Source organism: Vicugna pacos, chromosome 23 (genome assembly GCF_048564905.1).
Source record: "Vicugna pacos chromosome 23, VicPac4, whole genome shotgun sequence".
Lineage (NCBI taxonomy): Eukaryota > Metazoa > Chordata > Mammalia > Artiodactyla > Camelidae > Vicugna > Vicugna pacos.
In genome coordinates, this window is record NC_133009.1 from 37,360,977 (window position 1) to 37,387,541 (window position 26,565).

Genomic DNA, 26,565 nt, shown 5'->3' on the forward strand with positions numbered 1-26,565 from the left:
CAACTTCTCCCCTGTGAAATGGGTTAATAATACTGCATCTCACAGTGTTGTGGCATTAGATGAGTTAAGTATAAATGCTGAAATCATCACATGGCACGTAACAGTGTTAGCTGTTACTATTCTGACCTCAGTGCTTTAGGTAAGAAATTAAATCTGTGTATTTAGAGTCATAAATCACTCCACGTTGATTGGTTGTGGCCAAAAGTTTATTTTGCACTGTTGTGTATGTACTTTGCTATACGTAATTTTTCAGTTTCCTTATACCTCACATTGTAAAGTTAAAGGGCAAAAAAATCGTGCTAAAATTTGAAGGTTCTTAGTTTGAAAGCGGACGGATAGCATATGGGAATAAGTGTAGGCACAGTAGTGGAATTTTTTAAAATCTGTTTTTGAATTTAGGAAATGAAGTAATCAGTGAAAAGGACTTTGTTCTGAAAATGTATTACTAATTAAACTAAGTGCTTGCAACCCAAACTTTTGAAGCAAACTATAGATTTTATATGTATTTTTTTACATGTTACAACAGTCATTTCTAAGTAAGTTTTCCTGTTATCCATTCCTTTTCCCTTTCTGTTTCATATATATATGTTCAAGGCGTGTGTGTACGTATGCTATGTGTATGTGTACATGTGTGTACATACACGTGTGCATGAGTACTTACATACGTGTCTCAAACGTTGTTGAAGTAAGGTGCTGATTTTCTGTTCAGTACTGTGTTGTGCGTGTTCCCCCTACTGTTAAGTAGTTCAAGGTAGCATACATTGCTCATTGTGGTTGTAACATTGCTTCCTTTCTTATGTATGGTACTGTAATGGTCCGTTTCATTCATATAGCTCTTTCTTCTCTCTTAAATCATATCTGTAGAATAAATTCAAGAGAAAAAGGCTTAATGAGGACACGAATGGCTTTACGGCCCTTGAAATGTCTTCCCACGTTTTTGTTCAAAAGAGTTATGCTGTCATGGCTGTTAGACACTAATTACTAAGAGCTTCCCCCTTGAAACGTGTGCTGGGAGCGCAGCGGGAAGGCTCGGGGCTCGGCTGAGGGGGCCCAGAGCCGCGGGGGGCGGGCAGCCCCGCGGAGGTGGGACTGGAGGGCGAGGCTGGAGCGTGACGTCACTCTCGAGGCGTGGTTTCCCTCCTTGCGTGTGACGTCTGTCGTCTCCAAAACGCGTTTCTTCCTAAACTGAGTGACTTCCTTTCTGCCAAGCGCACGGCACAGCGGAAAGAGCCCATAGGCTTGGACGAACCGTTGCATTTTCGGAGCTTCAGCCTCCTCGCATTAGGAGCGTACGTGATGCCCCCTTCAGAGAGTTTTGGGGCTGCAGACAGTGAGCGTCGCCTGCAGCCTTACTTCAGAAAAGGTCTGCAGGGAAGAGCCAGGGCGCTGGTGACGGCTCGGCAGGCGGCTGGCGTGGAAGGTAGACCTGACGAGGCGTCACCGCTGGCTCACGAGGCCGTGGTCAAGCTTCCTGCTTCAGAGGGAGCACCTGCCTTCCCGAGACGCTGCCAGTCCACCACCTCCGGCGCAAACCCCACAGCCTCAACCTGCAGAGGAAAGCTCGCTCTTCACTCTTTAAAGTGACCAGTGGACCAACTCCCTTCCCTGCTTCAGCCCTTGCGAGCTAGTTGCCAGGTGCCATGTTAGGTGGAGGGACTGTGACAGCAACTGGAACAGCGCCCTTGACCTCGACAGTCTCCCTCTGACCCGGGGGTCCGTCCTGCTTGAACTAGCGGGACAGCTGGTGACCCCCAGACCTTCTGCTCTCAGCATCCCCTGGGGGCTTTTAAAGTTCTGTTGCCCATGCCTGGCTCTGGATGGTTCGGTCAGGATTCAGTGCAGGCATCACAAGATCTAAGGTGGCGATCGTTTCACAGCGTGCACACGCCCCGTCATCACACTGCCCACCTTCAGTGACAGCGGGTGTGTCCGGTATGTCTCAGTAAAACGGGAGGAGAAGGAGCTTAATGCAAGTCTAAGTGATGCTCCGTAGGAGCCTGTACTCACGCTGCAGGAGGAGTGAGCCGTTTTGATTGGACAGGGAATTGGAAGAAGCCTTTCCCGGGAGGGTGGCAGTCAGACCAGAGACAGGACTCGGTCTGCATCACGAGGGGGACGGGGGACAGCCAGCAGGGGCCTGGGAGCGCGTGGATTGGCGACAGCTTTAGGAGCAGCAGGCAGCCTTCTGAGACTGTTCTGAAGGGAGTGGAGACTGGGGAGGAACCGGGAGGTATAAAGCTAGACTCATGGGTCGGGAGGGGCCAGCCGGTAAAGCGCTTTACCCTTTTTAAGGAGTTTGGACATCACTGTGAAGAAGATGAGGGAGACTTGATGAGAGAATGATGCAATGAAATCTGATTTGGAGACATCACTAGTCTCTAGTGTACAACATCTTCAGAAATAAATTCCAGGTGGATTTACAGTAATAGAAAAAGTAGAGAACGTTATTTCTGTATTTTGAGGGGGTGTAGGGGGAGCCTTTTGTCAACATGAGATGAATTTCAAAGCTATAAAGGAGACCCTGAAGACTGACGGATTTTACCAAGGAAGTATTTAGAACTTCTCTGCAGCACGCTGCATTCTGAATAAAGTGGGAAACCCAAAGGCAGACTAGGGAAAACTGATTGCTGCCTGGGTGACACAGAGCTAATGTACCTGACGTGTGATGAGCTCTTAAAGATTGAGAAAGAAAGATGAACATCCCAAAGAGAAAAACGGGCCGAGGACATGAGCAGGCAGGTTTCCAGGAGAAACACAAGTAAGTGCTAAGCACACAGAGAGATGTCCGTCCCCAGGAATCGGAGAAGCGCAGCGCCTGAGCAGGAGTGGGTGTTGCAACCTGCAGACTGGCATGGCGGATGGAAAGCGAAGAGGACGACGTCGAGTGCTGGCAGAAGATGTGAGGGAACGGGCACACTTGGTGACGTTCTTGCGGGGAGGTCAGTTGCTGCACCCTTTCTATATCCGAGCTTAACCCCCAGTGAGAAGCCTTCCCTAGGGAAGCAGAGGTTTGGCGTTGTTGGCAGTGCCAGGGAGCAGGAAACAGCGGCAGGGCCTGCCCGCAGGTGAGCAGCGGGGTTTTGGCAAGCCTGCATCCCAGCGGCTCGCCCTGCCTGGGGAGCAGGGGCGGGGGTGCTTCCTACTTGATACACGTTGTAATGTGTGGACGTTTTAAGAACCGCCCTGTACCATTTCTGTGTGAAACCCTCCCTCCCAGAAACCCCAGCCAAGGAGAGGCCGGCGTTCCTGGGCTGGAGGCAGGGGGAGAGGCGGGGCTTGGGGCCAGGAGACCGGGCAGAGTTTTTACCCAGTTCAGGTGTGAGAACTGGTGGTGGTTTGAAGGAGGGGCCGGTCGGGAGACGTCTCAGAAGCAGAGGTGGCGGGTGTCCACTGTGCAGACACAACGCGCGGTCGCGGTGACTGCCGGCTGCCAGCTGTGCCCCCCGTGGCTGGGGACGGCGCTGTCAGGAGTCGGAAAGCAGGAAAGAGCGCGTCGTTTGATGAGCGTGTGAGTGTGACCTGGGCGAGGGCCTGACCAAGTCGTTGGCTTCCGTCAGCGTGTCTCCGGCACAAGCCGTGCGTGCTCTCTGCGGCTTGTCTTCTGCAGCCTGTAGGTCTGCTGCTGCGTGACGGGAAGCATCAGTGCTTAAATGCTGTGAGCCGCGCCTTCTACGTGTGTGTTTCTTTACCAGTGGGTTTTTGTTCTGTGTTTGCAGAGCGCTCACTTGGCCATGATAGATACCCTCATGATGGCCTACACCGTAGAGATGATCAGCGTGGAGAAGGTGGTGGCGTGTGCTCAGCAGTACTCCGCCTTTTTCCAAGCCACAGATCTGCCCTACGACATCGAGGACGCGGTCATGTACTGGGTGAACAAGGTAGGCGTGTGCTCCCGCCAGCCAGCGGAGCCCCGTTACCAGGGAGCTGGCATCCTTGGTTAGCCATCTGGCTCTGCTCTGGACTGAATGTTTGTGCCCCCCCCAATTCAGTGTTGCAGTCAGACCCCCCAATGTGGTGGTGTTAGGGGGTGAGGCCCCTGGGGCTGACGAGGTCACGGGGGCCTGGGCCTCATGCGTGGGATCAGTGCCCTTATAAGAGAGACCCAGAGAGCCCCTCGCCCCTCCTGCCGTGTGAGGATGCAGCAAGACGATGGCCAGGAAGCAGGCTCCCCGGACACCGAATCTGCTGGCGCCTTGATCTGGGACTCCCCAACCCCCAGAACTGTGAGAAAGGAATGTCTCCTGTGGACAGGCCTCCCAGCCTATGGGAATTTTTGTTAGAGCAGCCTGTGCTGACTAAGACAGACTGCGCTACTCAGTCTTAAATCAAAGTGAAAGCGAAAGCTGTGTAACCTCTCTTAAAATTTCCCTTTTGACTTAAAAAAATGCTGTTAAAATGAGGAACATAGATGCCACAATATCTGTAATTACATTTATGATTAATCTAGTTCATATCAGATTAGTACAGAATTCAGAGCACTCAGGGAGGGAGCTATATGCTTCAGGTGCTCAGTAAGTATTCTTTGAATCCAAGAATGAAATAAGTTTCTCATATTTCCAAATAGATGATTTTTAGGTGAGGAAACACGTGAGGACAGTCTGGTACTCATGAGAGTCAGCGAACGTGGCGGATGAGGGTCACACGTGAGAACTTCAGAGAGAGAACAGTTTGAAAAGATGAAAATAAATAAATGTGTGAGGGGCTGAAAAGAAAACGTGGAGTAAAAGCCATAGGAAAGATAAAGGCAAAGTGGAGGGTATACTGGAAAAAGAATGAAATGCAGCTTTAGGAATTTAAAATTTTAGTTGTTGAAATAAAAAGTTTAGACAGGAGGTTAGACATCATTGAAGGGGGGATTAGTCAGCAGGAGGAAGTTACCCCGAGCGCGGCCCGGAGAGATGGGGTGTTCATTTGAGTGCTCCTGGCATTTGACATCAGAGATCTGAACACGCTTTTAAAGGTGCACGATATTTTGTTGTTATTTTGAATATAAATTCAAAGTAACGTTTTTATATTTTGAGGTAAATGAACATTTGAAAGACATCATGGAACAAGAACAGAAATTGAAGGAACACCACACAATTGAAGCTCCGGGAGGTCAAAAGGTATGTATTTCCAAGAAAAAGAAAGGTGCCTTTATGAGACTCTGTGTTGACACACGTGTGCTGTTGGGGGAGATGTTAATAGTGGCGCTCATTAAATCATTTTCTCGCGATGTTAACTAACTGTACTCTGGACAGCCTCGTCGTAAATAGCAAGTAAGTAGAAGCCCAAAGGAGGGCTAAGTGGATGATGGTGTTTACAAAAAATCGTTAATGACTGGAGCTCAGTTTCTGAGGTTCTTTTGGCAAAAATAATGGTTTTGCCTTCGTTTGGTAAAATATATGAAACGAAAAGTTTTCAATGTGTCAGCTTTATAATCACTTGTAATAAGACTAGCCTTTAAAATTATATTCCAGGAATTGTAAGTTGTTCGTATGGTTTTTCTGTGAAGGAAGAAGGAACATTAACATGGATTCATTCTTTAAAAATTCTTCAACAGGCTTTAGTTTTTTTCTTTGAAGATCTGTGTGTGTTGCATACTAAAGCCTAAGGTACATTGTCTGCAGCACAAGAGAACATCTTAGGTCTTTTTAAATGTGTTACGAGAGTCCTTTGAACATGTTGCCTGGCCTTGAAGTTGAGGTGTAAGAGATTGTATTATTCAGAGACTTTATTTTCCATTTGGACTTTTTTTTAGTTAATACTGCATTATATACTTGAAATGTGCTCATAGAGAGACTAGACCTTTTAAAAAATTTTTCAGTGAAGTATAGCTGTTTTACAATGTTGTGTTAGTTTCAGGTGTACAGAAAAGTGATACAGTTACACATGTATTTATATTCTTTCATATTTTTCATTGTAAGTTATTACAGGGTATTGAATATAGTCCCCTGTGCTGTACAGTAGGTCTTTGTTGTATATCTGTTTTATATATAGTAGTTTGTATCTGCTAATCCCAAACTCCTAATTTATCCCTCCTGCTGCTTTCCCCTTGGTAACTGTAGGGGATTACCGAAACCATTTGTTTTCTGTATCTGTGAGTCTTTCTGTTTTGTAAATAAGTTCATTTGTATTACTGTATTTTTTTTAGATTCCGCATGTTAGTGATTTCATATGATATTTTTCTTTCTCTTTTTGATTTACTTTTCTTAGTGTGATAATCTCTAGGTCCATCCATGTTGCTGCAGATGGCATTATTTTATTCTTTTTCGTGGCTGAGTAGCATTTCATTTGTGTATATATACCATACCTTTATCCAGTCATCTGTCAATGCACATTGAAGTTGCTTCCATGTCTTGACTGTTGTAACTAGTGCTTCTTTGAACATTGCAGTGCATATGTTTTTTCAAATTAGAGTTTTTTTCCAGATAAATGCCCAGGAGTGGGATTGCTGGATCATATGGTAACTATTTTTAGTTTTTAAGTAACGTCCATACTGTTCTCCATAGTGGCTGCACAAATTTACATTCCCATCAACAGTGTAGGAGGGTTCCTTTTTCTCCACACCTCCTCCAGCATTTATTACTTGTAGACTTTTTAATGACGGCCAGTGTGAGGTAATAACCTCATTGTAGTTTTGATCTGCATTTCTCTAATAGTGATGTTGAGCATCCTTTCATGTGCTTATTGGCCATTTGTATGTCTTCTTTGGAGAAATGTGTAAGTCTTCAGCCTGATTTTTGATTGAGCTTGTTTTTTTGGTATTCAGCTATGTGAGCTGTTTGTATTTCTGGAAATTAATCACTTGTTGGTTGCATCATTTGCAAATATTTTCTTCCATTCCATAGGTTACCTTACTATTTTATTTATGGTTTCCTTTGATGTGCAAAAGCTTTTTAAGGTTAGTTAGGACCCATTTGTTTATGTTGGCTTTTATTTCCATTACTCTAGGAGACAGATCAAAAAAAAATACTACTGCAATTTATGTCAAAGAGTTTTCCTCTAAGAGTTTTAGAGTATCTGGTCTTACATTTAAGTTTTTAATTCATTTTGAATTTATTTTTGTATATGGTGTTAATAGAATTTTCAAATTTCATTCTTTTAACTGTAGCCGTACAGTTTTCCCAGCACCACTTATTGAAGAGACTGTCTTTTCTCCATTGTATATTCTTTTTCCTTTGTCATAGATTAATTGACCATAAGTACGTGGGTTTATTTCTGGACTTTCTACCCTGTTCCATTGATCTGTGTATCTGGTTTTTGTGACAGTACCACACTGTTTTGATTACTGTAGCTTTGTAATGTAGTCTGAAGTCAGAGAGCTTGATTCCCCCAGCTCCATCCTCCTTTTTCAGGATTGTTTTGGCTATTTGGGGGTCCTTTGTGTTTCCATACAAATTTTAACATTTTTTGTTCCAGTTCTGTGAAAAATGCCATTGGTAATTTGATAGGAATTGCATTGAATCTGTTTGCCTCGGGTTGTGTGGCCATTTTAACAATACTGGTTCTTCCAATCCAAGAACATGGCATATCTTTCCATCTGTTTGTGTCGTCTTCAGTTTCTTTCATCAGTGTCTTACAGTTTTCTGAGTTCAGGTCTTTTGCCTCCTTGGGTAGGTTTATTCCTAGGTATTTTATTCTTTTTGGTACAATGGTAAATGGGATTGTTTCCTTAATTTCTCTTTCTGATAGTTCATTGTTAGTGTATAGAAATGCAATATAGATTGCTCTATGTTGTTAATTTTGTATTCAGCAACTTTGCCAAATTTATTGATGAGTGCTTGTGGTTTTCTGGTAGTGTCTTTAGGATTTTCTATGTATAGTTTCATCTCATCTGCAAACAGTGATGGTTTTACTTCTTCTTTTCCCGTTTGGACTCCTTTTATTTATTTTTCTTCTCTGACTGCTCTGGCTAGGACTTCCAAAACTATCTTGAATCAAAGTGGTGAGAGTGGGCATCCTTGCCTTGTTCCTGATCTTAGAGGAAATGCTTTCAGCTGTTCACCATTGCGTATGATGTAAGCTGTGGATCTGTTGTACATGGCCTTTATTATGTCGAGGTGTGTTCCATCTATGCTCACTTTCTGGAGAGTTTTTATCATAAAGGATGTTGAATTTTATCAGAAGGTTTTTCCTGCATCTATTGAGATGATCGTATGGTTTTTGTTCTTTAATTTGTTACTGTGGTGTGTCACGTGGATTGATTTGCAGATTTTGAAAGATCTTGCACCCCTGGGACAAATCCCACTTGATCGTGGTGTCTGATCCTTTTCACGTACTGTTGGAGTAAGTTTGCTAGTATTTTGTTGAGGATTTTTTCATCTATATTCATAAGTGCTATTGCCTGTAATTCTCTTTTTTTGTGGTATCTCTGTCTGGTTTTGGGTATCAGGGTGATGGTGGCCTCATAGAATGAGTTTGGAAATGTTCCTTCCTCGGCAGTTTTTTAGAATAGTTTCAGAAGGATAGGTGTTAACTTGTCTCTAAATGTTCGGTAGAATTCACCTGTGAAGCTGTCTGGTCCTGGACTTTTGTTTTTGGAGAGTGTTTAAATTACTGATTCAGTGTCATGACTGGTGATTGATCTGTTCATAGTTTCTATTTCTTTCCGGTTCAGTCTTGGGAGATTGTACCTTCCTAAGAAACTGTCCCATTTCTTCTAGGTTGTCTATCTTATTGGCATATAGTTGTTCATAGTAGATTCTTATGATCCCTTGTGTTTCTATGGTGTTGGTTGTAACTTCTCCTTTTTTGTTGCTGATTTTATTTATTTATTTTTGTTTGTTTTTGTTTTTATTTGTTTATTTTGTATTGAGTTATAGTCAGTTTACAAGGTTGTGTCAGTTTCTGGTGTGCAGCACAGTTTTTCAGTTATACATGAACATACATATATTCGTTTTCATATTCGTTTTCACCGTGAGCTGCTACAGGATCTTGAATATATTTCCCTGTGCTGTACAGTGTAAACTTGTGTATCTATTCTGTATGCACCTGTCAGTATCCATAAATCTGGGTCCCAGTGTGTCCTTTCCCCTCCCCCTCCCCCCCAGAGAATACAAGTTTGTGCTCTCTGTGAGTCTGTTTCTGTTCTGTATCATTGCTGACTTTATTGATTTGGCCCTCTCCCTTATTTTCCTGGTGAGTCTGGCTAAAGGTTTGTCAGTTTTGTTTATCTTTTCAAAGAACTGGCTCTTAGTTTCATCGATTTCTGTCGGGTTTGTTTTTTTTTAAGTCTCTATTTCACTTATTTCTGCTCTGATCTTTGTGATTTCTTTCCTCTGCCAACTTTGGGTTTTGTGTGTTCCTTCTCTGGTTGCTTTAGGTGTAATCCTGCCCCCAGTTTTGCTCCTGGATCTAATCAGGAATAAGGTCAAGCATCTCCTTGCGTTACCGGATTTCCAGAGAAGTCTTGTTTATTATACATAATGATTAAATTCTGTCGTAGTGTGTACACACTATGAACTAAGTAGGGGTTTCATGTGCTGACTTAGGACCCAATAGACATTGTTTCTGTGGAAAAAATGCCATCTGTATTCCAAACTGTAGACCGAGTGACCTTTAAGAAAAACGAACTGTGTGGAATCCAGACAGCACCGACTTTCTCAGCACTTGGCCCCGAGGAATTTCACATGTTAAGTTAAACCAGCATTTGCCGAGTAAACAAATAAATGAATGTGATTCACTTTCAGATACGTGGATTAGCACACATTTTTGTGTTAGCACACACGTAGCGTTTATATGTTCTTTTTCAAGTGACTTTTATCCCTTTTCTCATGTTAGAATGTTTGTGAAAGTGCGTGGTAACCTCGCATGGTCTTCCTGCACGGCCCAGGTGTCGTCATGAGGAGACCCTGTCACAGTACAGCAGCCACTCCACGCAGGACCTGGGGGCCTTCCCTGCACTTTTTGCAGCAGCCTCGTGCTCTTTTGAATGTGTGGACCAAAGATTCTTCAGCCACTTTCCCACGGGCGTCTAAGTAGTTTGCGGCATCCCGCAATTACAAATAATGCTGCAAGAATAATGTCGTGTGTCTCCTTCTGCGTCCTCAGGTTCTCAGGGTACATTCCCTGGAGACGGGGTTGCTGGACCGAAGGGAAAATGCATGTGTGGGTTCGGTGGCTAGTGCCAGATTCTCCTCCACGGGGCTTTGTACCGTTTTACACTCTTACTGACATTCGTCACAACCTTTGGACCTACAACAGGAAGAAGATTGTTAAGACTAACCGGTCATGAGGTGACCAGTCACAGCTGTGATTAACTCCTTAAAGAAGCCGATGTTTTTGAGGTCTCCGACGAAGGCCACATCAAAGCAGCATCTTCCCCGTATGGCCTGAGAGCACCTAGAAGGGGTTCAGACATTATCCCAAGTCCCAGAGGGGCAGTAGGGAGCCCAGAGGAAGACAGAGCTACTGGGGGAGTATTAGTAGCGAGTCCTAAAACTCACCAAAGTTTAGGATGAGCCAGTATGTGTGATGAAGACAGCGGAAAGGAGGAACACCTAAAATTAGAGCTATTCCAGAAAACGTGACCTGCCCGCCCGCGTCCATCCCTGCCGTTGGCGAGGACTTGGTGGAAGCTTCTCCACCTGTTGTTCATGGACTTTTAAAACCTCTTTATCTCATAATTACTTACATCTTGAACCAGGACGCGAGGTTGCAATTTGCTTAGATCCTCCCTGAAAACCAAAAGGAGGGGCAGTTGCTGGTCACCTGAGAAATACAGTTACCTTCAGCGTGGAACTTGCGCTGGGTATTTGAGCTTTCTGAAGCATGGCTGGTATAAATATTTATTCATTCTTTTAGTACATTTACCTTTTTAAGTCACATTTCCTTCAGATAGCCAGTCTGTATGCTTTTCCTTTTTCCTCTGATAGGATTGCTGTCACGCATTTAGGCCAGTGGAGAGGCAGGAGGAAGGCCAGAGTAGCCTGAATTAGCAAAAAGGTCAAGTACTGAATATTTTACAAGAAACACAGAGTAAATTGAACCATTGGAGACTCCTTTGCACATCCAGTTTTGAATGACCCACGGTGGGCCTTGTGGCCGTCAGTTTCTGTGTGGTGGATTCTCCGAGTCTGGCACGACGTCTCTTGTGCCCTGGGAGTCCGGACGCGCTCAGGGCTCCTGCTCTGGTACGTCTTGCGGCTGCTACAACTGCGGCTGCTGCCGAAAGCTCTTGGTTAGACCGGGATTAAAGCACATGCAGCAGAATTGTTAGGGCCGTTCTTCCCGGTGCAGTAAGAGAGGTTTCTCTCTACGTGGGAAGCTGGTGTTTTTCTGATTCTTGAGATGACATTTTTCTGATTCTCAAAGTTCTTGAAAATGACTTATTTATATTAGTTTCCCAAATAATCTTATCCTTATTATTGATTTTTGTAGGAAAAAATTTCTACATAAAAGTTGAATGTGAATTTTAACACAGACCCCATTTCGTTTGGTTTACTTCAGTGAATATTTATGTAAGGCTGCCCGGAAATTGTGCTTGGAAATACGAAGATAAACAATCACAAAATAAGAATTCATAGTATCTGAAATTTGGAGTTTATCATACTCACCTTTTTAAAGAAGTAAAATTACGTTCTTTGGGTCACCACTAGATGGCAGAGTTGATAACATCTGTATTCTCCCTGTGTTCGCAGCTGCTTGCTTTAGAGACCCTATTAAAATAGCAACTGGTAAGAATTGCCAACTTTTCCCCCCATTAATGAAGGAAGTTCTTTACATAGCTGAAAGAAACGCTCGTCTTGTGCAGCTCAGCATCGCTGCTGGCTTCATTCGCGCATTCACTGGGGCAGCGTCCTTCCCTCCCTTTTGGGAAGAACGCTGCCTTCCCGGCCCTGGTCTCCTGATGTCTGAGCGCTTTAACGATCGCAGACCGCGCTGTAGAATCTTTCTGCTCCCTCTGTGGTACGGATTTATTCTTCAGTATGGTGTGTGATCCCAGACCGGAGGGATGGAATTCTGAGCATGCAGCACATCATGCGTGCCCTAGACACGGACAAGAGGAGGTGCTGGTCCTCATCGCTAGGAGCCTCTGTATTTTAAACTAAATTCTAAGGTCTTAACATTTTTTAAGTGTTATGAGAACTGTAAACTTGGAGCTCCACTATCAGAAGCTCTGCTCTAACTGGTTAATTAACAATAATTCTGATGGATTTTCCCTTTGCCTTTTGCTCTCCCTTTTCTCCTGCTGCTTCCTCTGAAGTCTCCTTCCAAGTGGTTTTGGAAACTGGTTCCAGTAAGTTTGCCCAGTTACTTCAGTTTGCTGTCCAGAAGTGTAACTGTACAGTGGTGTGCTGTGTCTTGCTGGTATAGTCATTTCGTACAATTGTCGGGCACAAGTGGAGATTGGATTTTAAGGTATTTGATCGTAATGTAAGGTAGATTTTAAAAACCTGGCCCAAGTTTGGATTAGACGCGTTAAAAATAATTCGAAGTATAAGCTAGTCTGTCAGCCGTCACAGACCATCAGTGACTGGGGGGAAGAAGGCGCGGCCGGAGACCCACGCGGTCTTTCACGGCGTTAGTGACAGTGAGTCTGAACTGTAGGTGTGGGTACGTTTTAAAATAATCTTTTTGAAAGAGTCATTTCCTTCTGGCGAGAACTGTAGAGGACACTTTCTATGTAATAAAAAAAAGCAGCAGACTCTGTGTTCCTAAACTACATTCAGTTCTGGTTTGCTTGAAGAGTTGATCTTTCAGGATTAAATCTGGGGGTTGGACCACTTAACAAGTATTTTACACCCTCAGAAATAGAAATGCAACTTGAAAGTGTACCATAAAAGGGGTCAGGGTACAGCTCAGTGGTAGAGTGTGTGCTCAGCATGCACGAGGTCCTGGGTTCAATCCCCAGTCCCTCCACTGAAAAGAGGTAAATAAATGAACCTAATTACGTCCCACAGCTAAATTAATGAATAAATATTTTTTTAAATGCTGTATGCCAGAAACTGACACAACACTGTAAACTGAGCATACTTCAGTTGAAAAGAAAGGACACCATAATGTTGAAAGATAGAAATTATGCCCCTTTCAAATTCCAGATTTCTCAGTTTGTAGAAGGAGCAGGGAATGCTTCCACGCAGGAGGTTTGTGAAGCACACAGCATGTGCACGTGTAAGAGACTGGGACCTTCACAGACTGCAGATGAACTTCCTGGGAACTGCATGTGACTTCACCATTTAAAGTCAGTTTCCCTGATACGTCTTCTAGGATAAAATCTTCAGGAACTTGTTTTGGCATCAACTTAACAGATCTCTGGTTGTCTGGCCTGACCACAGGCACTGCGGCCGCAGGCTGCCGGGGCCGGGGTGTGTCCGTGCCCGCAGAGCAGCGCTCTTGGCAGAGCAGCTGGAACACGTCACACGGCTCTGTGCTTTGTTCCGTGAGCCTTCCCGCGAAGCTCGGTCCAGCTCAGACTGTAGGCCGAAAACAGGCTGGTCCTGGAGATCTGGGGAATCTGGCACCTAGCCCAGCCAGGTTAGAGGATTTCCAAGGCGCAGACTGTTTTGTTTCCAGCTGGACGAGGAGAGGCGGGTGAGGGTCTGGAAGCGTGCTTCCCGGACACAGGGAAGTAGCTCAAGGCCGGGAGAGGCACCTGCTTGATTCCTTTCTTCCCTCTCCCTTCCCCTCCCTCTTCTCTCCACCTTTTTCATGGCTGATTTTTAAACTGATTGTAGCAAAATGAGGACGTGCTCTAGGGATTATGTAAAAATCAGTACTCAATTAAAGAATTATGTAGTGCATATATATGATTTTTTCTGAATTTGGGTACTCCATGAGTTTGGAACATGCCACTGAACACAGATGTCTAGTCTGCACGGATCGATAAGAACAAGCCCCTCTGGGGTCTGCAAGAGAAAAACGCTCCGTGAATCTGTTCTTGAGGAGCCGTGAGAGGGAGGGAGGGATAAACATCTCCTTCATTGCCGCGTGCACTTGCTGAGGGACAGCACTTAAAGGAACTCTGACTTTACCACCAAGTAGTAAATCTTCTCTCTCAGTAAATTATTTTCCTATTTTTATTCTCACAAAAGTATTATATTTCATGATTTTATTTTAATTATGAAATAGATGACCAGTTTAGATGGAGTTAGAAGAAAAGCTAGTTTTGATTACCTTTTTTTAAACCCTCTATTTAAATATCAGTAACCACTGTAACGTAAATGTAGCTGATAAAATTCTTCAGCGTGCACTTCATTGAGTCTTTAGCATTGTTTTTCCTGGCTTCTGGAGCGCGGACAGCTGGTGACAGCTGCCCTCTGAGTGCCCCGCTGTGCAGAGCACTTTCTGTCCCGCCTCCTCTTCACCCCTCCAGTGGTCCTGGGAAGTAGGGGCTGTCGTCTCCTGCTTCACAGATGGGGAAACTGAGGAGTGAGAGTTTAAGTGAGTTGTCCAAGATTGCAGAGCTAAGAGGTGCAGAACCGGGATCGGAACCCAGGTGCCCTGACTGAAGAGCTGAAGGTGTATAGCAGGTCTCACTTTCAGAGCTCTGTCTTAGGTTTGTGTCCGGTCAGGCCAGCCAGCCTGTAAAAGCAAAGGTTCCTTCTGTTCCTCTGAGAGGGAGCGGAAGCCCTGACACTCGCTCTGTTGCTGGTTAATGGAGCCTCAACTGGGAGGGTCTTCCCAGAGTTTTTACACTCAATTTTTATTTTCTTAATATTCAAATGGCAACCCCCTTCGTGGTATTTTCCCGATTCTCAGAGTGACGGTCGTGTTCTCCTCCTGCTCCCGCCTTGGTGACCCTGCTGGTTCTTGGGGCCGGAGGAGCGGCCTTGCCCTCCCACCCGAGAGCTCACAGTCCAAATTACACGGATTTTATCATCCACTGAAGGGCGGACTGGCCATTGGGATACAGAGTGTTCAGAATCTGTTTTGTGACGCTTTTATATTTAAGTGTTTAGGCTAAATGAATTTACATAAATGAGCAGTGTAACGTTGTCCTAAGTACTTAGCTCCAGAACCCTGGTGTGGTTGCTGCATGCTTAGCTTTGGTCACGTGAGCTCTGGTACCGTTCAGAGAAGAAGGACGGTGGTGAGTAGTTCTCCCTTCTCTTGACTTGTATTTTATTACCGATACAGTAGAGTCTACAATACTGGTTTTTCCTGTATGTTGTTTGGTGCTTGTTCATTTTCCTCTTTTTTCTATCACAGGCTCGTTATAGGAAAGAGCAAACATTGCTGAAGCAGCTGCCTTGCATTCCACTGGTAGAAAATTTGTTGAAAGATGGTACCGACGGCTGTGCGTTAGCGGCCCTGATCCATTTTTACTGTCCTGGTGTTGTCAGATTGGAAGGTGAGTCTTCCGCTGAAATTCCAAGCCATGGGCGGGAACAAACACTTGAGACTACACGTACAGGTAATGAGGCTTCTCTGAAAAGGACACGTGTGTGTGACTCTGAGGAGGACAGCTGAGTAAAATGGTGCTTGGTTTCTAGGTCTGTCTGGAATGACCACTGTATTTATACGTGAGTGTGTTAAACAGATTCTTTGCAGTTGTATATTTGTATTAAGTTACTAATTACAAAATGGATACAAAATGCGTATTATCAAAATCAACCCTCGCTCTTTTCCTATTTGCAGACATTTGTCTGAAAGAAACCATGTCTTTGGCTGATAGCCTGTACAACCTGCAGCTGATTCAAGAGTTTTGCCAAGAATACCTAAACCAGTGTTGCCATTTCACCCTGGAAGATATGCTGTATGCGGCTTCCTCCATAAAGGTGAGGTAAATCGCCCTTTGCCCTTTGCCCTGCGCATCTAGGTACATGAGCAGTCCAGCCGCATGAAGCTCGCAAACGAGCTGTGATTTCAGTCAAAGCAGCTTTTGAAAAAATAGTTTTTGTTTGAGTTTTCTGCTGATTTTATGTTTTGGGATTTTTTTAAATACACTGTTAGCTGCAGGTTTCTTTTTCAGTACAGAGCCATGTCATCAACCCTGCTTGCGCCCCGGCTTCAGGGCACCACACTCATGCATGTGAGGGCGACATGCTGGTGAACCTGGTCGGGGGTGGGTGGCGGTGCCGGCCTCGGGAGGCCTGCCAGGGGCCCTCAGGGTGATGCTGGCACCTTGTGGGTCTCAACTCCTGTTCTCCGGTGCCTCTGTTTCCCTCGCCCGGTTCTTCTTCACCACGACGTAAAGACAGAGCCAGCAGTGAAGGCGTTTCCAAACAAGCCACCTCTCCTGTTGTCCGAAGCAGTGCCCCCTCCCCACTGTCTGACACATCAGAAGACAAACCTTGATTAATTCTGACTGTCTCCATTCTGACATTTGTATCAAAATGGAAGTTAGGAAATACTTCCATGTATACCTGGTTAATGGCTTTTCAGGCACTTGCTTGTTAAAAAATTTAAATGCTACTATTGTGATCTCAAAGGAAAAAATCATCTCGTTAAATATATTGAGTTGTAAAATCAGTTACGTTTGTTTAAGTTGTATATCTTGGACTTCCAGTAAATACTACGTAGCCTTGATGTTTAGATCAGCATAGTCCGGGCGTGATCCAGATACAAAGACGTTTTCTTCATTCAGGCATTTTTAAAATAGATAACTGTCTGCAGAGAAGACTTTGGTCACTTTCTATATTCTTTGCTGAATTATAAGAACCACAGCTTTGATTTCAGTGGAGTATTTTAAGACTCCAAGCCTCCAAGAGGTTGCTCTGTGCATGACGTTGGGCACCTTGCTGTCGCTTTGTTAACTAACAACAGGTGTTCGTGGCGATGTTGGGAGCGAGCTCTCTCTGCCCTCTTGGTGGAAGTGTAAACCGGTGTGGTCTTTTAGAGGGCAGTTTGGCGTTATCTGAACAGATCTAAAGGACAAGCAGGGTGGATGAGGACTGTTCATGGTGGCGAATAGCTGGAAGCAATTCATCTTGTAGGGACACAATTAAAATGTCTTGTAATATAGTATAGCTGTTTCTAGGAAGGAGGCAGACGTATTTCACTGATGCAGAAAGCTCTCCAAGACATTGCTGAGTAAAGCAGCAGACAGCAAACAGTGTACATAGCATGGTGTCCTTTGCATTTGCTTAAAAAATCCTTTCTCTATTTGTTTGCAAATCTGTACGCATACATAGATGCATGAGGAAAGGTCTATGGAAAGAAAACACGAAACTGCTAACAGTGGCTTCTTCTGAGTGTGATACTGGGATCTGGGCAGAGGTGTTAACGTTTGCTCTTATTTTTCAGTCTTTATTGTGTTGGTTAGCATTGTTCACATTGCTTGAGAAAGTTCATATACAGCTGCCTGCCTTAACTAAGAGCAGGAAGGAGAAGCTTTTAGTGAAATTAATTTGCTATCATTCCTGGAAAATGGCGGCAGATTTATAGCTGTTTAATCATCGTAAATTCAGAAAGAAATTATCTTCATAAGCTTTGACTACTGGGAAAATGATTTCTTACTGACATCTTGTGGCCAAACACAGTAATGTTTTAGGACAGTCACCTTACCAGAGTGCTTACAGTACATTGTTCCCAGCTTTACTGAGATGTAATCGACATGTGACATTGTGTAAGTTTCAGGTGTGCAGTGTGTTGATTTAACTTACATATTGCAGAGCAGTTACCACCACGGTGTTGGCTAAAACCTCGATCACATTGCGTAATTACCGTTTCTTTGTTGTGAACGTTTAAGGCCTACTCTTAGGAGCTCAAGTATATGATACAGTGTCATTAACCACAGTCATTAGCTCCCTTGAGCCTGTTCATTTTAGAACTGGAAGTTTGTACCCTTTGAGTAACACTCCCTATTTCTCCTGCACACCGCCCCCCCCCCAGTCCCTGGTAACCACCACTGTGCTCTCTGTTTCTGTGAGTTTGGCTTTTTTAGATTCACATACAAGTGATACCATACAGTGTTTGTCTTTCTCTGTCTGACTTAGTTCACTTAGCATAATACCTTCAAGGTCCAGCCACGTGGTTTCAAATGGAGGGATTTCTTTGTATACATACACACCGTGTCTTCATCCAGTCACCTGCTGGTTGACGGGCTGTTCCCCATGTCCTGGCGACGGTGAACAACGCTGCAGTGAACGCGGGAGTGTAGATACCTCTTTGAGATCCTGTTTTCATTTTCTTTGGACGTGTACCCAGAAGAGGCATTGCTGGGTCTAATGTGGTTCTATTACTAACTTTTTGTGGAACCTCCAAACTGTTTTCCACAGTGGCTATACCACTTTACATCCCCACTAGCAGTGCACAAAGGTCCCCTTTTCTCTTTTTTGTCTTCTTGTTGACAGCCGTGCTGGCAGGTGTGAAGTGATAGATTGTGTTTCTGATCTGCACTTCCCTGACGATAAGTGATGTCCAGCACCAAGGTCCTTAAAATACTGACTAATTTTCTGTCAACAGACAATTATCGAGCACTTAAACAGTGTCCTTCCAAAAGACATACACAGCTTCCTGTTAACTGTGCTAGTAGAGTGCCGCCTAGCCCGTACTTCGTAGTTTTATACTTCGGCTTTAGAAAGTATACTGCAGAGATAAGCATACAGAGAAAGCACGGGTCACGGTCGTCTTCTCACCCAGAGATCCTCCCTAGCAGTGTTTGATGTTTTGCCAGTCACTAGTCTTTCACATTGTAGGTTTATTCCTTCATTATTCATCGTTCAGTAAATGGTCATTGGGCGTCTGCTTTGTGCCAGGCCCTGCTTTAAACACTGAAGATGCAGTGGTGAGCACAGCTTGTCCTTCCAGACCACAGAGTGGGGAATGTGGTACCAGATGAAGCTGGGGAAAGTAAAAAGGACCCCATCATGTATCCTCGGGTAACCGGTAGTCGGTTCCCAAGAACAGGGGCAGGCGGGGGGAGGCAGGTTGCAGTGTGGAAATTTTGTTTGGCTGAAACAAAATGAGAGTAATTGTGATGAAGATGGGAGAGAAGTGGGTAGATTCCCGAGATGTTTCGGGTGTGAGGTCTGCAGGCCCCGATGTGAATCGGATCTGGGAAAGGAGTGAGGAGGAGGCCCACGGGGGACCCTGCGGTTTCTGGTCTGCATGCTGGGATGGTGGTTGCTGTTCCGTGCGACAAGACTGAATAAGGTTGGGTCTGTGGGAAGGTTACTGCTCAGTCCCGGACAGCCGAGGTGCCTCTGAGACGTGCAGGAGGGATGCTCTGTCGGCCGCCTCCGTGTGAGCACCGTCAGCACGTTGGGAGTCGTGTGGCAGCTGCTGAGCACGGGCGACAGCTCTCGCAGGGGGCAGGCCAGGAGTATCAAGAAAACGACTGAAACCTGCTTGACGTAGTGACAGTCGCTGGCGACGTGAGCAAGTGCTGTTCTAGGGGAAGGGCGCCCGAATGCCAGGTTGGAGTGGGTTGGAGTGGCGACGGCCAGGGTGGAGGTCAATAGAGACGTTTGCAGAGGCACAGGAAGATGGGGCGAGCGGGGGGACGGTGAACCGTGGAGTGCAGGCCTGGTTTTGCTTTTAGTAGGAGAGAGGTGAGTGTGTGCAGAAGCCAAGTAGGAAGGGTTCAGCTGAGGGGAAGAGTAAGTATCCGGGAGAAGGAGATGGAATAAGAATGTGAGGTTCCTGCGAGGCCAGCAGGGCTGAGATCCAGCTCCCAGCACAGCTTCAGGGATTATAAACATTCTCATTTCTTTCTTTAGAAAATCACAAATTTTAATGACTGTTTAAAATGGTATGCATTTGTATACAAGTGTTTGAATATTCTGAGAAGTTATCGTTAAAAGCAAACGCTGAAAAGTAGGAAACCTGCCAAGTTCTGTTCACCGCTGTCTCATCCTCGGTCGCCCTCCAGACTCTTAGCTCCACCCGCCCGGGCAGGCCCCCTTAAGTGTCTGCTCAGCCTCTCAAAGCCAGTAACTCACGATTCCTTTCACAGCTCTTTCCCCATCTTCCCACTTCATTAAATGGCACTGTCCATTGCTGGAGAAAACCTGAGCCCCCCTTGATTCTGCTCTGCCCCTCACTCCTGCACACACGGTAGCCTTCACCTTCCAGAGCGGCCAGGGGAGAGATGTGTATTGTAAGTCCCCGGCTCAGTACACAGGAGAGAACAGAGAGGATGAGGAGCCCCGAGACCGTCTCTGGGCCCTGAGGGTCGTTGATAATCAGCCAGGAGGAGGTGGGCGCGGCGTGGGGACACTCACTTTTCCAGTGGTGGTTTTGCAAACTGAAATTTCGTATGAAATAAGACCTTACTCATCAGATATTAGTCAATTTAGCAGCAACAATTGTGTTAGATGCCAAATACCCAGAAGTTAAAAGGTGTGGTGTTGTTTTCAAATATTATATAAACAAATTTTGTTGTAGTGCTGTTTTTTAGAACTTACCAAATACCTACAATTAAAATAACTTTTCATGTTTATAGCATTTATAATGTATGCACTTTAAAATATAAGCCTGTGGTAGAAAAGTGGGTCCTGAAGACCCACTTACACCTTTCTCTTAATTTTAAGCCATTTAAAAAACTATTCACATTTTCAAATATCAATAACAAATGGCAAATGACATGGTTGACTTATCCTTATTAATAATTTTTAAAAACTAGGTGGGTATATCAAACTGTGCTAACAGTGTCTTTGTACATTTCAAAATTAAGAATTAGCCATAACATATTGACACATTGTAAACTGACTATAACTCAATAAAATTTAAAAAAAAAAAAGAATTAGCCACAACAGTCTAGAGTTTTGTGTTATTTATTTAGCACCTGGATTACTCTTGACTTTAGTATTACCAAGCACATAGATATAATGTTTTTAAACTAGGCACCTGATTACGCTTTGGAGAAATTTCTTATGAATCTGGAAAGAACCTAATTATTCTGTCTAAGTTGTGTGTGTTGACTTTGGAAGAGGAACGGCTTGCACACTGTCTCCATGTTCCACACAGTCCGAGGTGTTAACGCCTGACGGATAAACGGAAACTGTAATAAACCAGGAAAGAGATTTTGAATGGTTGTTGTAAGTTCTACCTACAAGCACTAATTTTCTGTCCTAGATTTAATACCGTATGGTAGATAGACTCTAGTGAAGTGTGAATGATATTTAAAGCTGCGTTTAATTTGCGAGGTAAAACAGAAGAAAATTCTATTTCTCATTACTGTTTGGTCAAGTTCTACCTAATTTTTCTCTGAATTTTCTGAACTCTCTCCTAGAGCAATTACTTGGTGTTCATGGCGGAACTCTTCTGGTGGTTCGAGGTTGTGAAGCCCTCGTTCGTTCAGCCCCGCGATGTTCGTGCACAAGGAGGTGATGGATCTTTGCAGTTTTGAGTGTCCTGTAAACAGTCAGAGTGGAAAGTTTATGTGGCCTCACCTGCTTGTTTTTGTAGAGGGAAGCCTGTTGCTGTTTCATGTTGCACCTGTTAGCCTTGATAAAGTCTGAGCATTTTAGTATTTAAAGCCACCAAATTCTCTGGGAGAGAGAGATGCTGTGGAGGGAAGGAAGTGGTGAGAACAGCCCTGAGTCGGAAGGCTTGTGTTGTGGAACTTTTAGCTCTGACTGTTTGCCTACTCTCTTTTCTTAGCATTTTTTACCCTCATCCCTGGCCTTTGTTCTTAGATTCCAAGTTTTTAATATTGTTACCCAGAGTCCACTCAGATTATGGCTTGGCATGTGTACTTTGAATTTGCCATTAAGCCATGAAAAAGTTTGTATGTATATATATATGTTTTTAACATAGTAGGTTTTGTGATTATTACAGTATCATGATCTGTTGATTGCACGTAACAAGAACACTAGTAAGAAATAAAGGGGTGAGTTACTGTAAAGATCTCTAGAAATAAAGAATAGGAAAGTCTTCCTGCGTTTTCTTTCAAAGCAGATTTTCCATTGGCTTCCATTATAAACCAGGGGTGTGTTTCTATACGGGAAAACGGTCCCACGTTACAAGTTTAGCCCCTGAAGAACTTTCTTCAGCGTGACTCGGCTCTTCCTGCCGTCAGTGTCCCCCCGACGCAAAATGTGGCTACTGTGCATCCTAACGAGTTGGCTGCTCCCTCATTTCTCCCCGCGCCCACCTCCCCTCGGAAACACCGAGGAAGAGGATGAGATCGGGAAGGAGGGGGCGATCCGCAGTTGGGTGAGGGGGGCGTGTCGCTCTAGTGAGCGGAGTGAGGTTACTGCAGTCAGCCCGCCGCACCTCAGGCCGGATTCTGTAAAACACGCAGTGTTTGATCTGGTCTGTCTCCAAGCTGCTTAAGGAGGAGGCTGCATAGCAGTCATGATGTCACAAGGAATAGCTGTCAAGAAGTTGGGGTCCTTCCCCACGGCCATTGATGGTTACTAGCAGTTGTAACCGATATTTGTACAACTTTTTACTATTAACATAGAATTTTCATATACATTGCTTCCTACGATCTCATCTATGAAGCCACTATTCAGAATGTTCAACAGCTGTTGCATTAGGCCTCAAAGGCAAAAAATAAATTGAGTCTTCCACCAGGGTTGTTTACAAAAATGTAGACTGTACCAGTAGGCTTAATTATTAACCAGTGAAATTCTGTTTCTTTCTTTGATTGATTACCAAAATGCCAGCTGTTTCATAAAGAAGCAAAAATGACTATATGTAACTGAAGTTCTGCGAAAGCTTTAGCAAAATTAGACATTTATTTTTATTTTAAATTCTGTGCTTATTTTATGTTAAGCCTCCCCCACCAGTAGCTTTAATCAAGTGAGTATTTTAAGCAAGAGCACTTCAAGAGGAGATTAAGGAAAGTTTGTCCTTTTGAAAATTATTTTAAAAGAAAACTTTAAATATGCTAAGAATTCTCTGTAAGTAATAAGAGAAATTGAGAATAAACTTAAACATTTATTTGTGGTGCAGAGTCCTTGAAATAATGTTGGAAACATGCTAACTGCGTAATTCTGAGATTCTGTCTTTCATTGTAGCTGAGCCTGTGGACGATCCGCCTTCAGTTCCTGTCTTTAATGCTGCCCAGAGACACGCCCTGGACAGCCCTGATCTCAGTCCAGGGTAGGTTCCAGAGTGACTGCACGTTCCCCGTTTTTACCCATTCACTAATAGAGTCAAAATAAAATTCTATAGGGTGAGGAGGGTGTAGCTCAGTGGTAGAGCGTGTGCTTAGCATGCACAAGGTCCTGGGTTCAATCTCCAGTACCTCCATTTTTTAAAAATTGTTTTTAATAGAGAAACCTAATTACCTCCCCACCTCACTCCCACCCCCCAAAAAACCCCAGAGATAAAATTTTGTTGCATTAGAATTTTTAAATTTTCAGTTGAACTTTGAACTAAATCAGTTTCCATTAGCCTACCCTATTAAAGTCTATTTTAACATCAGTGTAATTGAAATGCACACTGAGAAGTGGAGGAATATATTCTAAGGTCCAAATAACTGGCCTAAAACCAAACTTTTGCTGCATAACTTGTTTATAATTGGGATTATATGCTGCTTAAGTCATAGGTAACTCTTAGGCCTTGGGAAATTTTTAAATTCTACTTGGGTTTTTAAATTTTTTAAAAACAATTTTTTAATCTTTGAGGCAGTTTTTCCTACTGTTTGTTTGCTGGTTACTTTGGCTATTAAGAGGTCACAATGGAATATTTATTGTAATATTGAATCTTTATCCAGTGCTTTAGTTCTTAGTCTCAGAAAGTGAATTGAAAGCAAAGTAAACATTTAATATCAGGATAATCCTGACTTCTGACCCAAATATGATAGAGACATTAATTTGTTTAAAAATGCTTTTCAGCAGATCCTGTAAGCAGCTTTTAATGTGTATTTCTTAGAACCTGAAATGTATATTGACTTTGGACTCAATAATTTATGATTTTTTTTAAGTTTAGAACTGATGTATTCTGTGGGATTTTTTAGAAATTCAAGCAAATCTATTAAAAATATTGGGGGAGGGTGTATTATAGCTCAGTGGTAGAGCGCATGCCTAGCATGCACGAGGTCCTGGGTTCAATCCCCAGTACCCCCACTAAAAAAATAAAATAAAATGAATAAACCTAATTACCTCCGCCTCACCAAAAAGAAAAATCTATTAAAAATACAGTTAAAGTATACGAGTAAGAAATTAGAAGTACTTTGGGTATGAGCTCTTGTCTCAACACAGAGAGCTCTCACCCACTGCCCGCACGTGAGCCGTTCCCGGCGGCGGCTGCGAGCCGAGCGGAGCGGGCAGCCCTGCCGGGCCCCCTCCCCCGCGGCTCCCTGGGCTCCGTGAAGGCTTCCTGCAGGTTCAGAGGGCGTCTTCCTGGCCTACCCTCTGATCGCCGCCGTGAATTTTCTTTCTTGCCCTGAGTTTGCCCTTCCGAAACTGTCACTGAGGTTTAGCAGGTTGGGCGGAGGCTGATCTGGGGGCCTCCCTGTCTGATGCCTTGGGAAGCTTTTCCGCGTGGGGTTTCCTCTGTGCCTTCCTGGCTTGGCTTCACTGGAAGTTTAGGAAACAGTGCTGTAGGTTGTTACTCTCGTACTGTTAAGTCTTTAAGAACTCTGAAACTTGCCACCTAGGGGTGAGGTTATTCCCTAGCTGCTCCTTCCAGGCACCCGAGTGGACAGCCGTCCACGTTTCTGACGCTGGAAACTGCGTTAAGAGCCCCTGAAAGACTCGTCCCTTTTCTGTCTCCCAGTTGGACGAGTGGCTCCCTTTCTCCATCTTCCCAGCAGCAGGGCCTTCTGCAGCGAGGTGGACGTCTCAGCTATTTTCCTTGAAGAGCCGTTGTGTAATCCTCTCATTTCTGTGAGTTTCCATGTGGGCCGTTCGTGGTTCTCCTGCTGGAAAACTTTGGAGGAAGGACTCAAGAATTTCTGCCCTTCTGAGAATAATGCAGTCAGCACTACAAATATATTACTCCTAAATAATGATCTTATGAGGGAAAAAAAACTAAGGAAGGGGGCGGCAAAGCAGAGGACATTTCCAGCAGCTGCTCCGTGCCCTGGCCTGCTGCTCCCTCTGGGAGTGAACGCCACGTCCTCAGCGCGGGTGCCGAGCCGCTGCTGGAGAAGGAGAAAGGGCACGTGTTCGAGTAACTTGACCTGCATCTCTGGGATTCCCCTCTGGTCACAGACGTGGGAGAGCAGAGACTTTGGAAGGGACACGGGGTGGGGCAGTGCGAGCACCTGAGAAAGCACTGCGGACAGCGGGGGGGGGGGGGGGGGGGCGACTCACCTGCGGGGGGAGGTGAGGCAGCAGCTTTGTGTCAGTGCTTCAGGGGTCGTTGCTTTTGCAGAGCTAACGAATGTGGCTTTTGTTAAACAGTAAGAATATGATATTGTTCCTTACCTTTGAATTCCTGAGTTGGCTGGTCCTCTCAGTGCACATCAGCCAGATGGTGCGGGTGGTGTGGTCTGAGAAGGGACTGTGTCCCGCTGCCCCGGCTCCTCTCACGCAGCAGGGGTGGGGATGCCTCCCTGCCGCAAGGCGGGCCGGGGCAGGCTGGAGGCTTAGAAGAGGAAAAGGTAAACTTTGGCCGAATGTCATTATAATTTGAGAAATAGACTGTCCAGTCCGCCCCGCACTGATTGGGATGGGGTGAAAGTCAACAGAAAGAAGCTGCAGGAAAGCTGCCCGTCTTGATGGGCCCGGAGGGCTCTGTTGATGTTGGTGTGAGTGCGGGGGCCACGCGCCGGGCTGCCAGGCTCTTACAGGGACCGGTTACGTGAGAGGTTTAGTTTGACCAAAATATTTCAGACTGGTGACTTTCTTTTAACTTCTTTAACTCTCAGTTTTTCTGCTTGTGAAGTAAAAACGGTGCTCTGTATTTTGTCTCCCCAGGACACTGAGTTATACATGGAGGTAGGGTTTCCAGCTCTTTGGCTGAGACATAAAATACGTAGAGATCCATGTAGCCCCAGCCGTTCTTTGGTTTAAACACTGTGTCAGTGTTTCCCCAGCTTCCTTTCTGCTAAAGATGGGGACTCAGGAGCGACCATGCAGCTCCGCCTGAGCCGCTCGCGCACGGCTGAGAGGCCAGGGCGCCGTAACCTGCCCCGTCTGTTCCTTTGCAGGGGGGAGGGCGCGGCCTTCACTCACGCGCCTCACCACGTGCCCACCAGACGCGCACGTGCCCAGGCTCCTGCTTCTGCCCCAGGTAATCCGTCTGGAAAAGCCTAGGACGAGGTCATTTAGGTGGTGGACTGGGAGATGTAAATACACAGAAATACCCAGCCTTTGTTCTAAGAAGTGTGGATCTGTTTCCCTGTGCTTGCTTCTCTTATAAAACGACCTTTATTTCTCCATATGCACCCACTTGCCTTTAATGCTGTTGTTAGTGAGTCCTCAAATATGTGAAATCCGTTAAATTGTTGTAAGTTAATGTTTTTTATGTGATTTCAATGACTTTCTTTTATGCGTCTGAAGGAGGAATAAGAAGGTCTTCATCCATGTCTTACGTTGATGGCTCCGTCGGGACCTGGCCCAAGGAGAAGAGGTAACCCTGGGAGGTCTCGTGGGGGCCCCCCTTGTTGGCCACATCCAGTAGACTTTTAATTAGTACCCACATTTGAAGACAGGCAGGTGAGAGAGGCCACAGGGGCCAGGGTAGCGGGGGTCCTGGCAGCCCTCGCCTTGCCCTGAGGACTGTGATTAGGGGGAGCGGAAAGAAGGCGGTGTGGCTTCAGAGAACTGTTGCTCAGTGGCATCAGACGTTCTTCTC

General features: G+C 44.9%; 1 protein-coding gene across 2 annotated transcripts in view; it reads left to right on the forward strand.

Moving 5' to 3' along the window:
- CAMSAP2 (calmodulin regulated spectrin associated protein family member 2) overlaps positions 1-26,565 on the forward strand; it is a 77,154-nt gene that overhangs the window by 37,935 nt on the left and 12,654 nt on the right. For both annotated transcript variants that reach the window (XM_072948807.1, XM_072948808.1), the window contains exons 3-10: positions 3,717-3,878; positions 5,022-5,105; positions 15,133-15,274; positions 15,562-15,701; positions 21,101-21,194; positions 22,836-22,920; positions 25,919-26,001; positions 26,271-26,340. In XM_072948807.1, the coding sequence (XP_072804908.1) occupies positions 3,717-3,878; positions 5,022-5,105; positions 15,133-15,274; positions 15,562-15,701; positions 21,101-21,194; positions 22,836-22,920; positions 25,919-26,001; positions 26,271-26,340 (860 nt within the window). The remainder of the gene's footprint in view (positions 1-3,716; positions 3,879-5,021; positions 5,106-15,132; positions 15,275-15,561; positions 15,702-21,100; positions 21,195-22,835; positions 22,921-25,918; positions 26,002-26,270; positions 26,341-26,565) is intronic.